This window comes from Neodiprion fabricii, chromosome 6, assembly GCF_021155785.1.
Source record: "Neodiprion fabricii isolate iyNeoFabr1 chromosome 6, iyNeoFabr1.1, whole genome shotgun sequence".
Taxonomy (NCBI): Eukaryota; Metazoa; Arthropoda; class Insecta; order Hymenoptera; family Diprionidae; genus Neodiprion; species Neodiprion fabricii.
Genome location: NC_060244.1, coordinates 28,080,078 through 28,094,145, shown reverse-complemented (window position 1 = coordinate 28,094,145; position 14,068 = coordinate 28,080,078). Strand labels below are relative to the sequence as shown.

The window sequence follows — 14,068 nt, the reverse complement described above, 5'->3', positions numbered from 1 at the left end:
CAAGCTATAAAAATATATCAAATGTATTTAATACACAGAAATCGACGATAGCGATTTAGCGACCCTGAATTCTCATCGTTATTCCTGAAGCGTATAAAACGCGAATAGGTTCGCGTACCTAGAAGCGAAATTTTTCCCGACACTCAAGTTCTCACATTGAACTGTCCAAAAACGAAAGGTCTGCCGTGAATTTCAATTCCTCGTTTAAACCCCGCAAGGTTTTGTCATATTCCTTGCGCAACAGCTGACGCGACGTAGTATGAAAACCACTGCAACGCGCCGAAGGCTGAACACTATGCAAAAGGCGACCACACATGCAGTGTACAAGTGTTATTATTGCGCGAGAGATGCTTTGTAGCAACGAAGAGAACGTCTCGAAGGATCATCCTACCTGCATCGTCTCTCACGAGACGCGCCGCATCGAAAAACCCGCGAACTGTTGTCATATAGTTGCAGAGACGCAAATATTATTGCAGGGTTACCTCGAGGTGTGTTGTAAGGAAAACTTGAGCATCGCGGTGGGTCCAGAAGCATTCTCACATATTCGAGATCCTGGAAAAAGCCGGTGACAGGAGAGCGAGGAGGACTGACAGATCGCTTAAATTTCGTACCCAAACACGGAGAGAATGAAATTTAGTAGATTTTCCTCAAAGCTGCAGAAAAATACAATTCGCAAAACGAAGAATTTACCTTGGAATCAGTGAAAACCACTCTATGCAGATTAAAACCTGCTACATTTATGGTAAAAAATTTAGTCGACAGTTTTTTACCAAAAGCCCTTTTACGTTTCCCTCTTTTCCTGCAGTTTTGAGTAAAATCTGCTCTTTCTCTTCTCTCCGTGAATCGAGCCGTGAGAATAAAAGAAGACGACGCATCTTCCGATTACGAGTCTCCGGTTGAGCAGGACGATCTGCGGTAAATCAATTAGTATTTAGTGGGGCATAAAGAGTGCGGTTTAGTACGGCGATTAATAGGAGCGATAGCTGCGCGGATCGGGGGATCGGGTCACCGGTTTACTCGGCTAGGTCGAGCGATCGTTTCGAGTCTTTGATTTTAGGACCCGCATGCGGAGAGGCTGTTCTCTTCCCATGGCACGCATGACTTACCAATGAAATTGAGGTGTCGACGTGAAAACTAACACCTCTGTCTTCTCGAGATTATAATTAAAATATCTCGCGGTCCTCGCGAGTCTCACCCCTGATTCCGTGAATGGAATTCGACTGAAAAATGAACCCTCTAACCGCCGTCGGTACCAGTTACGATCAAAACTCGACAGCCCCCACTAACGACGATTTATCGCTCGTATACTTGCACGGATCTCTATTATCTCTATTATCTTCGGTGTCTTCTCTACGCCTGCATCCTCGCAGCCCTTGCGCATCTGATTTCAATTGCATCGGTGCACCTGTTACGTTATTTATCCTTGTACCCTTAAACTCGAGCCGTGACTCAATTGCCCACAAATCACGAAACTTCTCTGCTTGATTTGATTTGTAGATTACTCGGGTTGGGGGAACTGAAATCTATTCGTTTCATTAATTTCGTTACGAGATAATCGCTTGTCGAGTATTTATCAAATCTTTTATATTCTTAAGTTACAAAGAATACTTTGAAAATATAAAACGTTTAAATTGTATCAACAAGAGTTGACAATTACACGTTTCAATTAATTCAATTTTACTCTTATACGATGACATCGTTTCATTGGGGAGACTATTTTCGATATTACCGTTTGTCGGTGATAATCAATATCGGTTCAGTGCTCTAAAATTGACTATTTAACGATGCGAAGATGATGAAAAAAATATTCTACTAAATTTTGCGTGTAAAAAAAGTGAAAAATATCGATTTTTGGCTGACCAACGTCCTTAAAAATTTCTGCTCTCAATTTCGTTCTTCATTCCCAATCTCGTCGCACATAATTTTACATTTTCAGTGTACACCCGTGAAAGTTTACAGTCCAAAAAAGCCTGACGATAAGCGCATATCTATTTATAATAATCTTCGATGTACTTAGTTTAGTTTTTATTATTTTTTAAAATTTTTTTTTGCTTCCCACGTGTTTCACACGAGTTTTCAACGCCTGGTAACCTTCGCTCCTTGGCTAGGTAAAAAGGGTTCCGGCAATGGATTTCGACGGAGATTCGGTGAGTCGTTGCACGATGGAACAGCTGCGCGTAGATCGACGTCCCAGTCGTCCCCTGAATCGGGGTTCGGTGCAGGTTCGGTATGCCTAATTAAATAGCGCTCCGTATTTAACGGTATATAGGAAGGTATACACACGCTGCATAACGCGGCCGTCTCCTGGTCCTGATGGCAGCGGTGGTTCGAGGGTCCGGAGACTTGTCTCGAATAGGACGGGGTCCTGCAGGTACATTTTATTACGTCATAACGCGGTCCAGGAGGTGATGAGACCCAGCAACCTACGCCTGTGTGGTCCGCCTATCCTCCTTCGAATTATTTTACCAGAGATCGGGGGGATTTCGAACTTTATTTCAAATTCGTTCGTTTCTCCGCCGCTTCTTATTCGATTTCCACGAAATATCGTCGTGCCTATCACGCGTTTCGAAAGTCGGGTTTACGTTACCAAAAAATCGGCGCATCGGTTAACAGCGCTGCAAGTTATACCTTCTCTGCTTCTTCCAGGTTATGTAATATAATTATATAATTATTGTTCCGTTTCAATTCTTTCAATTTATGTAACGTTACGACTCTGCGCCGCCTGAACTTGGCTGTTCTCTCCCGACCGCAAGCTGATTAAATGAGGTCTCAGGGCACCGCAACGGACGTTACACCCCGTTAGTCACGTCGTAGACCTGTAATAACTACGCTACGGAGTAATGGAACTTGACTCGCTTTCGTACAGTTGTGTGTCACAGCCGTGATTGTATGTAGAAAAGCCTTACGCGCAGTTCCTCCACATTCGGTGCATAGCTCACGATATCGTACATGTGTGTAATGTAATTGCGAAAGAGCTTGCGGCCGGTCGTGCACATAATATAAAAGTACATTCTCTCTTAACCGACTGCGAGTTTAAAGGATGGCTTGTGAACTTGCGCCTCTTTACTTGTCCGTCATATCCTGTTCCCGGCAGGAATGATCTCGTCTAGAAACTTTTATACCAGAGAATGAAAGATAGATATTCGCATAATGCTATCACGATTTGCCTGCAATTTGTACACACGTTTTTACATGCCTGTTGAAAATTCGTGAAAAAAGATACAAAGAAACGCAGGTGAAGCTGGTGCCAAGAAGAAGAAGAAGAAGAAGGAGAAGACGAGGAGGAGGAGAAGCAAAAACAACTTCTTGGTTACAGATAACGCTCAGAATATTCTTCGATACCGTCTCGTCCAACTTGCGGTTCTGCGCTGCAGTTTTGTGCCCTAATTTCGTTATTTTCGCGGTCCTTTCGCCCCTCCGAAGGGCACAACCGAATCGGGAATCATCAGATAATCGAGCTTTCGAAAATATCGTCAGATTTCTTGACGCAAATCGGGAACCGTAGCGCGTCGGGATTCCGAGCTGCAGGGCTTACGGAGTTGCAGGCAAACAAAGGATGCCAGGCGTCTTTCTATGATTTACACTTGGAGGTATAACGCTTACCGCCTCGGTGGCAGGTAGTTGCTACGCAAACTGCACCTCTTCCACGCTCAAAGGTATACGGCAGGTACCCAATACTGCGCAACTTTGCATAGTCCGATGGTTCCTTAAATAAGCTTTCCCTTATTCCTGACCATGCAACAAGTTCCCAAGTACCGACAGTTGTCACCTTCGGTAATTAAACTCCACCCTAATTCCCGCCTTTCTCACCCCTGCAAAACCGCATAGTTCGGGTACCTGCAGACCGCCCGACCTTATCTTATACCTCGACTCGAACCCCTCCTCGGCTTCCTCGTGTTCTTGTTGTTCTCTTCTCGGCTTCCGAGTCTGCGGACCTTAATTTTGCCTCTTTTCAAGTTTTTCGTCTGTCTATATTGTAGTAGATTATTATTATACTTAGGTACGTATGTGTGCATGCGACACTCTCCGCAGGGAGCCGAAACTTCAGACTAGACTCTTTTGGTCTAGATCCGTGGCGATACGACGTCCGTGACATGCTTTGAAAACGATCGAGCGAACCGATAAAACATTTTACACTTCGGGTAGTTCGGTCACATCATCGGAATTGAATTCTTCATATTATGGAGAAAGTGGGCGGATCTATTTTTCACTATCAATCCAATTCGGTCCACAGAGAGGGAAGAATAAATTTATGTTTCTTTCTGGAAAGAAGGAGGAAAAAATGTGTATACGCGGACTGGGAATGAGGATAAACTTTGTTTTACATTTTCAGGATACAATTTACAAACGTTTATTAATTAATCAAACAATTTTTCATCATGGACAAAAATGTTACGAACTGGTGTCAAGTCTGTATATTTTGCGATTAATCCTGAGCTTAAGACTCTAAGCCCACACAGCTGACCCAGGTCCAGAAGTTTTCAACGATCCGAGGCAAATCTGAAAAGTCAAAAAGACAATCTTGAATTTCAGTTTGCATTTGTAATCAAGAATATTACTACACCGTCGTCATGGAACGGAATAGAAACTCGTACGTGAAACGCTTCGCATGTCGCACACTAAACGTAAAAAAAGAAACGAAAATATCTGACGAATGAATATAAAACCAAGAAAAAACTGAAACTAATTAACAAAGTGTGATAAAACGAAGTATTACGCTCGCGACGCGAGGCATGTGAAATGCGCGCCGATTTACGTGTGTGACGTTATACCTCACGTAGGTAAATTGTGTATCCCTGCACGCGTGCATTCGTCGTGCAGCGTGTCATGCGTGCCTGTATGCGTGCGTGGGAGGAGGCCAGGCACGAATTGAGAGGGGGGGGGAAGCTGGAAGTTTGAGACAGCAATTTATTCGTATCGTACGGTGGTACAAATATTACAAGGTATGTTGAGGTAATATAATAGCTCCGCAGGTCGTGCAATACTTGTCCACGTGTATAAAACTGCACGTAATTGCACGCAAACGTGCAGCTCAGGCGATGCAACGGATATCGTGCAGCAGTTCGAAGACAGAAAGAACGATGAAAGGTAATAATCGGAAGTCAATAATGACGATAACGCAGGTCTGTAACAAAAAAATCGCACTGTTTATTTTTTTTTTTTAAACTGTTTCTTGCAGATTTTACCGAAAACGGTAAAAACACTCAAAAAGTTCTCATTTAGAGTGAAGCTCCCGTTTAATTCGAAATCTGGTATCCTGTTCTTGATTCTAAAAATCCTATGCAAAAGTGATTTCTTCCTGTTATTTAATATGTATTAGAGTTAGACTCGAGAGTAAATACAAACAGGGAAACAGAAAATGGAAAGCGGAAGCGTGTTCGGAAGTCTATCAAAGAGAAGAAGAAAACGTTTCGTAGATGAAAAGAATGAACACGAAATGCTAAATACGTTTCATGAAGAAATTGTTCGTTTAATTTTATCAGAGATATTGTTTAGTTCATTGTGCAAAACGGTGATTTTTTCATTATTATACTTTTTTTTATGCAAACACCTTGCATTTTGCAAGAATATTTCACGTGATAGAGGGAAATGGAAGTAATTTTTGGATTCAGCACACTCGACAACGTGTAATTTAAAATCTCTTTTTTGCAGACCTGTGTTATGGAATAATTGATTATCTACCGTGTAATGCTTTCAATATTTCGGTATGTGCTTTTTCCTTGTCGTTTGTCTTATCGCACGCCAATTCCACGTCTCCAACATCACTTCGGCTATCATTCCCCCTTTCGCAATGCATGCACAATCAATTTCGCGGCAATGTTCAATCGATTTTTTACCTAAGCGTGCAGCCTCTCTTCTCTCTCTCTGGATCGAACAAAGTACAGGCGGCGGCGGGCGTTGCGTGTCGAACGTCTCGGGCGTCTCGCGTGCCATATTCGTACGTGCGAACAACATCGCGAGACGTAGCAAAATCACTGCGGGAATTGCACGTGCGTCGGTGCTTGTGCGAGAGTGAGTCGTATACGCATTGCTCCGAGGGCCGGGGTTTGATTCGGCTCGTTAGTTCCCCCGGCAAAGTAATAGACAACCGTTTCATCTCTAATGTTGTTGTGTAAGTGACGTTAAATAAATAATTATGGATTTCACTGCCGCGGCTGAGTAAACGGTTCACATATAATATTTATGTATACACTGACTCTGACGCAACGGTGTGATTATATTGTCAATGCGTCTAGGCGATATGAAATCTTCATTAAATTATCCAAAGCTATAAATTTTTCTTCCTTATATATTTCCGTTTTCTTCTTTAATGATTCTTGCGTAGTTGTATATTGTCGTCTTAAATTTCACCCGTGGGATATCCGTAATCACGTTAAACGTATTTAGGTTATCTGAAATTAGGAATAATCTCATGATTGTTGTGAAAAATTCCGCGACGATTGCTATGAAAAGTTACATCTACGTGCGACGGAAATTATATTTGTTTACTTGCGTATCTACATTCTCGTTCGTAGAATAAGGAATATTAATAAAAACGAGGGAAGGGAACGGCAGGAAAGGAAAAAGAAACAGACTGTAAATGGTTGCGGTTATAATTACTTTGTTTATTCAAATGTTTGATAATCTCACATACCGCGGCCTCAGTGATCCCCAGCGAACGGAGCGACTCGGCGACTTTTCAAAGCCTCGTCAATCCGTCCGTGGCAAAGGATTCTCGTCGTTAAAACAGCATTGTAAAAGCAATTTAAAGAGCATCGATAAAGTTTTCCCCCAGTTTCTGTACAAGTCAAGAGTACATAATCAAGACGGAGAGTCCGCTGACTCAGTGAACTCCGTGCTCTATGCCGGCCATGAACTGCGCGCCAGCATAGAAGAAGAAAAAGAAACCTCGTTATAAAAACAACAACAACAACATAAATAATAATAAGGGTGGAATCGGCGGACTGCATCAAACATAAAAAAATAGCCACCAACGGGTGTGTACATGAGACGAGGTGCGGTCTAAGCACGGGCAGAGAAACCTGGGAGCAAAAAACTTGCAAGCAAGTATACGCGCCGATGATAATGGGGAAAATCGATCCCGATCTCGATCTCGATCCCGATTCCGACCCCGTTGGTAAGAGGAGCGAAAGCGTGCGTCTCGTCGAGCCGCGCGGCGCGGAGTGGAGTCGGCATCGACGTGGAAAGAGCGAAGGCACTGCGTCGACGGTAGGTTGTAGTAGGTAGTAAGTAAGGAGGGGGGGGTTTCGGACTCGCGCGCCTGGCCAGCGCCGAGTTTAGTGGTGGGTGCCGTGTGTGCCGGCAAACTTACTGGTTGGCAGTTGGCTCACCGATCACTCGCCTAACCCTAGCCTCGCTAGAGCGCCTACCGAAAATCAGTGATCCCCACCGGAGCCCGGGGAGAGTCAGTACGCGTTCAACCGTGATCACAGCAGCAGCAGCACTACCACCACCGGGAATTACAGAGTCCTTGCCGTCGTCGCCGAGAGTTGTTGTTGTTCTTCCTCTTCTTCTTCCTCTTCTTCTTCTTCTTCTTCTTCCTTTTCTTGTCGCGTGGTGTGTGCCTCGTCGGTTTGTTTCCTTCCTCGCGACTCGACAGCCGTGGTTGAAAAACGCGACAAGATAAATAAAACAAAAAAAAAAAAAGGAATAACGGAAGGAAGGAAAATTCTTTCTCGCGACTTATTGTTATTTTTTTTTTTTTTTACCTTTCACTTCCTTTTCTCTCAAAGGATTACTCGAATTTTCGTTTCATTTTACTGGTGGTTTTTTTTTTTTTTTTTGCTTGTTGTATCTTTTTTCCAACACTTTGCGAGTGCCGTCGTACGCTTCGGATATTTTTTACCATGTCCTTTCCACTCCCAGTGTCTAAATGACCCGATCCTTTTTTCTATCACGTTTTCTTCGCCGTCAGCTTACCGCGCGATTTTAGATCGCGTTTGAACGGTGTGTGAAAAGTTCGCAACTAAATCGGTGGTTGTTGGTCACGGACGGAGTTGATCCGGTGATTGATAAGACAAAGAAAAGATAAGTAAAAAGAGAAACATGCGACACGTAAACGGTGAATGAAAATTTTACGCATTTGCTATAGAAATGTTTCGTGTACGTGAAATAATTGTATCGTGGTAGTGGTTTCTTTTGGTTGTTTTGGTAAAAAGTAATCATTCAACGAGTATATAAATTGACATGTTGGAATGATGTTTAATATTGTTGTGAAATTATTCGTTTAAAAAGAAAAAAAAAGAGTAACATGCCAAGAAACATCGATCTGTGATTGATGCTGATTTCTTTTTATGTATTTACCGTTCTCTTTATCGAGTGGCTTGTTTTCGTGGCTGCTTGTACTAAAACTACATTGTTTGTGAACGACGGCGAAGACGGGGAAAATAAACGGAGAAGTTGTACGAGGAACGTGTTACAAAGATAATATCGATCTTCGATTCGATATTGTGCAAATGTGAGCCCCGATTCGATGTGGATTAATTAACGTATCACGTGCATCTTTGTGCACACACACACATGCATACCTGGGATTGAATTATTTTCCGTTACAGTTCTGACAGTGAAAGGATACTAGTGGTGATTTAAAAAAGTTAAATAATAATCGATAACAGTGCGCCGAACTTGGTATTATAAAATATAAAATGAGGGAACAGTGTGACGTCGACGTTGTGTTTATTACTATCGAGTATTATCGAAATTTCTTTGCGATAAGAGAGATCACGTGCAACGATTGAGAAGTTTTATTTATCATCGTGAAACCGGCCGAACACGTGCGAGAGAATTTTAAAGAAGGAAAATCGGAAGGATTTTCCGTTTTAAAATAGGGACGAAAATCGATTATATATCCGTTCCGCACCCTTCTTCGTTCAACTTCACTCCGCTGACGCGCGGAATCGGGATGAAACGGCGAAACGGATCGGTGGGTAAATAGGAACACTGCTAGGCGGTATTACGCAGGCGCGAATCACGTGTCGGTGAACGCGGGTGTGGAAATTAATGTAGAGCGGAAAATGGGAGGGAAAAATCCGATTGTCTTTCGTTCGGTCGACCGGAAACAGTGCGTGAAGTGAGAAAAACGAAAAGGATAAAGTGAGACAAGTCCGACGGATAATTGTTTATTACGAATTGCGAGGAGCTAACAGCCGACAGTGAGGAGAAACAGAAACTCTCCGAAAAAGCTCGAAAGGTTCGCTTCGAGCCGAGTTTTTCATTCCCCCCCGAGCTTCTCCGTCGGAGGTGCGAGCGTCGCGACGTCTTTCACACTGCTACCCGGAAGGGCGACGGAGAATAAGGGCGGTACGTCATCGATGTGCGGTTTTTGAAAGCAGCTTGGAGGCCAGCCCGACGCAATGCGTCGACGCTGCTGACGCAACGCGCCTGGATGCGTCTCACTCTAAGCACGTGAGTCTTTTTTTTTTTCTTTCTTTATTACGTAGGTACAATTGGCCGTGGATTACGAAACGAGGAAGACGGCAAACAACCTTGGCTACTTTTTCAGTTTCTCCATTTTCGCGTTGTATAGACGTTTGTTTCTCTGCCAAGTCGCCAAGTCTTTGGCTTGTGGAATTGAAGTTGGTTACATGATTTTTAACTACTTCAATTTCGTAAATCGTTGTAAAGCAAGATGTATGCACCTATATTTCGACGTTGACGTTACTAACCTCAACTTCTTCGAAACTTGATCAATTCACTCCCTTAACTATTCTGTAAGTGTGAAAAGTCACACCCGTCTGTTAAGGGTAAATCAACGGGTAATGTAACGGGCAGCTTTATCCGTGACAAAAAATTTCGAAGACAATAATTCAATCTTCGTTATCTTTGACGAAGTTGAGACCCACAATGAGTTTAAGCCTGTTGGAACTTGCGCGATTGCGTATTTTCAACGTGTTTCCGTCCGCCATTGAAAATGCACCTTTTACGGTGTGAATTTGAATGCAGTGGTTGCATAACGGTACCCTTTGCGGACTGCAGGGGTTCTCAACGACGGTTTTCGAGCCTGTAAACCGAGACGAAAGTCGGGTCGAGCAACCCCGCGTGATTTCAGGTCCCGAAGAGGCAAAGAAAGGAGAGAAAACGTATCGGGGGATGCGATTGTAACGAGGCGTGCTACTTGCAGTTTTTGCATCATACGATAAAAGACGGAGACGAGGAGACGTAAAAGAATCGGACAAAACACTGGGAGAATAAAAGTAGGCACGAGGAAAAAGGCAAAAAATTACACGGTGAATGAAAGTCGAAGGAAGAGAGGAGAAGGAAAAATAGCAGCCGGTCGTCTCTTAATCCGCTTCTTCTTCGGGTTACGAAACTAGAAGTCGGGGTGCGAGCCTTTCCGTTCTTTTCTATCGTTCGTAATTTCATGCCTCGAATTCATGCATCCATGCGTGCATCGTGCAGGGGAGCCGCATTTCTCATTCACCCCTTTATTTCTCACCATACATCAAGATCTCTTAGCCCTCGACCAACCTCCCTCCCTCCCTCAGTTCATCCCTTGCATTTCGAACGACACCCTGTCTGTTTTTGTTGTACCCTGTAGTCGTTTGGATCGAAACTTTCCAAGTGCGTTTGAAAATCTTTATTACAGTCTGGTCTCGCTTTGCTTTTTCCTCCGAGTTATTTGAGGATGGTAAATTGTTTCGAAAATTTTTAAAGCAAGAGAAAACACCACACAAGAAAACGCCGGAAGTGAAATATTTGAGTTATAGTTATCTGAGCTAAATTACAGCGAAATTTATTCTTTCTCGACACGCAATTTTCATTAATTTTTTTCGTGAATTTCATTAGTCTTCTCCCACAAGCTCCCATCCTCGATTTTTTACTCCTGCTCGAGCTCTGATCGAGGATCGTAATCCCCCAGCCGTGTGTTTGATCTGCCGATAATCCGCACGCAGCCTCCTTTGAGCCGAGACAAAGCCGTTTCTTTTATTCTCTTATTCACGCATTCATTCGCTCACTCGTCGACCTGACTGACTGCAGTTCTCGCGGTTATATTACAACCCCTTCGAAAATACTCTGAAAAGGGTCTGGCTCCTTTCGACAAGGTTCTCACCGATATTGCGGACGTTGCACTTTGCGGACGACGCAACAATTCGTTGCAATCCTTCGATCGTGTAACGTGTCGGAGTCTTGTTATATTCGTTTATTCATTCGTTAATATTGGTTTTGACAAATCATTTATTACTATTATCACAATGTAGTTCATTATTTACTGTAACACCTGTACATTGCCAGTATTATTAAGTCGTGTAAAAATTTCCAGCTTTAATAAGCCGAGTCGGTTAAACTAAACAATGCACTTCTGCTCAATTTTATTGCATCGAAATTTGAATGAAACTAATGTTGCGACGATACACGTGCAGAATTCAATAATCCCCCGTTGTGTTAATCGATTCGTAAACTGGATTTCGTAAAGAAAAAAAACATGTACACAATAACCGAATTATATTACTACTGCTATCTCGCTGTAGACGATGGAAGTATTATAATACGGAGAGTAAATACCTCCCGTCAAACGATGGAAAAAAACATTGTGAATCCAACGATGCCGAAGTATGATAATAAGAAATTTTAATCATCGAAGAGCGAAGAGTGTGTTTAATCTGCTAATACAAAATGAACGTTGAATCGTGTAAACCAAATCCTTATTAAATCTTACCACATTATTATACAACAAATATTACTTGGTAGGAAATTTACCGAATTGTTAAAAAGCACTTTCAAAGCTCGCGAGGAAGGGAAGGAAAGAGGCGAGGATCGAGGCGTCGTATATACAATACATATGACAGTTCGATTGTGAGAGGCACGTAAGCCACTGTGTACGGAAAGAAGTTTACTCAGTTTACTCCGCCCACGCCCCGAGGTTGTGAGGATGCAGAGCCTCGTTCGCTGGCCGCGTGCAGTCCGGTACGTAGGTACGTACCTACCAACCTACCTACCTTCTACATACCTACCTACAGGACTCAGAATCAGTGTCTTACCAGCCAGCTTGCCTGTACCTATGCATATACAGGCTGCGCGGTACGTGAACAAACAGATTGGCTCAACTTACTTTTACTAACCCCCTGCCGCGGTACTTTCCCATGGCGTGCGACTTTACGACGCTTGCTGGTACCCCGCCTCCACCCCCCTCTCAACGTTCCTCTTGCCGCGCTTTGTACCTCCTATAATCACGCCGCAATGCACCTGCTGCTGCTGCTGCTGCCTCTGTTGCACTTGCACAGCCGCTGCATCGAAGGTGAGCGCTTTCGCTTACGTCAAAGTTATGGAAAATAGGGGTGACATTCTTTGCAGATAAACGTCGTCGTTGCACGGTGGTTCGAAATTTTATCCACTCGTATGTCTTTCGGTTTAAGTATTTTACGGTTCTGTTTCGACAGAAAGTAGCCTGATTTTTTTACGCAGGACAGAAATATAATTAAAGAAATTTTTATTTAATTTTGTCAAGCGTATATTAATATTGAGATGTATTTAAAATTTATCATTGAAAATACATTTTTGTGACACTTAAATTTGACGTATTTAAAACCCGATTAAAATATATTCTTCAGTGTAGGTGAATTATTAGAATTAAACTGTGTAGTCGGTTGTTTGCTTGTTTGTTGTTTTTTTCCATACGAGAGTAATGATTATTCGACTTATTTTTAGTCAGATCGTGAGAGACGTTGATTCGTTTTAAATCGCGATCGAAAAATCAGATGGCAATGAGATTTGTAAGTGTGTGATTGACGTTTGTAATCCTCGGAAATCATCGCGGAATTACAGGTGTTAGATTTCGAGAATGAGTCGCCAATCGGTCGTCGAAAGACTTTTTTAGTTTTATTCTTTTGTATGCTCTTTAGTTACCACTCTTGAAAGTAAATTAGTGTTTAATTATACAATAGGCTGTCGAAATCGAACGAATAGTACATAATTGCAATTGTCGCATATCACGTATCGTCAAATTCACTTGGTCGAAACAAATTTCGACCAAACTGGATGTGTTTTGTTTATACCGTTTTTTATTGCCAACCATCGAATTTAACAGGCGTGAAGTTTGTATTTGTATTTTCAAGAGGAAATTGTCAATTCGCAACTTCAGGATCGTCTGAAATTCCGTAATTTATAATTAAGCAAGTCAATGGTTTCTGTTTTAATCTTTTTGTTACGTCAACGTTACTCCCTTCAATCTCGTCGAATTTGATGAGTTTCGTAATATCTTGTTCGTTATTATTTTAAAACGCAGTTTTACCCGAGAAAGAAGACGATGTTTCCATTGCACAAATATGTTCAAAAGAAAATTGGCGAACGTCGCGCGTCATTCGTAGGGTCAAAGTGAACCGCCGACAACGTTGCAACAGCAACAACGGTATAATAACAACGTAGGTACGGTTTTCTCTCGACCTACGCCGTGCCGCCATGTCAGGATGAAGAAGCAAACATTGTAAATTCTGGACACATGTGCTAATATATGATGAATAATAACAACGAACACAAGAAATATCTTAGCGTTACGTTTATACTCTTCATGTTCGTCATCGTTGCTGCTTCCTTCTCTCCTCTCTTGCTTGATAAACCGCGGCTTCCACTCGACATCGCAAGAAGACAAGTCGCCAAGTTTCCTTATAATATTGCTGCATGAATCTCGTGCCGATAAAAGATTTCCTCTCTTGTACATATATTCAGAGTTCTTTTCCTCTTTCCTTCAAGCACGTCTGTCTTTGTAAAAATATGTCTACATTTTTCATTTCATTTCACTTCTGATTATTAATTTTCACAGTCTCTCCACCATTGTCACTTTCGTTCCGATTAGATGATTTTATTAATTATCACTCCCGTAGGTGGGAAGTTTTATTGTTTTTCACACGTATTTGAACATTCTTCACGCTTCGGTCTACAATTTCGGGACGCTTTCAGACACGTCCTGAAACGCACGGTCGCGTCTCTTATCATCGGAAGTACCTACACTCGTTATGTACTCTCTCTGCACTTATAGTTTGTCGGCGGGTGTTGCAGTTTTATAATGTCTCCGCTGTTACAGAAGTGGAGAATGCAGCGGGCAGGGAGGTTGGTGGTTGTTGACTCGGTATAC

The 14,068-nt window shown here is 42.5% G+C and overlaps 1 protein-coding gene and 1 long non-coding RNA gene across 5 annotated transcripts in view; one reads left to right on the top strand and one right to left on the bottom strand.

Moving 5' to 3' along the window:
* LOC124184674 (fibroblast growth factor 17-like) overlaps positions 1–14,068 on the top strand; it is a 98,443-nt gene that overhangs the window by 38,330 nt on the left and 46,045 nt on the right. The window contains exons 1-2 of one of the 3 annotated variants that reach the window (XM_046574656.1): positions 7,776–8,458; positions 8,556–9,405. The exons of 1 other annotated variant lie outside the window; for it this stretch is intronic. In XM_046574656.1, coding sequence (XP_046430612.1) covers positions 9,386–9,405 — 20 coding nt within the window. In that variant the 5' untranslated portion in view covers positions 7,776–8,458; positions 8,556–9,385. Of the gene's footprint in view, positions 1–7,775; positions 9,406–14,068 lie in introns of those variants that run through there. One more of the 3 variants, XM_046574655.1, reaches the window with a different exon arrangement.
* Positions 4,336–14,068, bottom strand: part of LOC124184675 — a 79,797-nt gene continuing 70,064 nt past the window's right edge. For both annotated transcript variants that reach the window (XR_006871238.1, XR_006871237.1), the window contains exon 3: positions 4,336–4,500. This is a non-coding gene — a long non-coding RNA (uncharacterized LOC124184675). The remainder of the gene's footprint in view (positions 4,501–14,068) is intronic.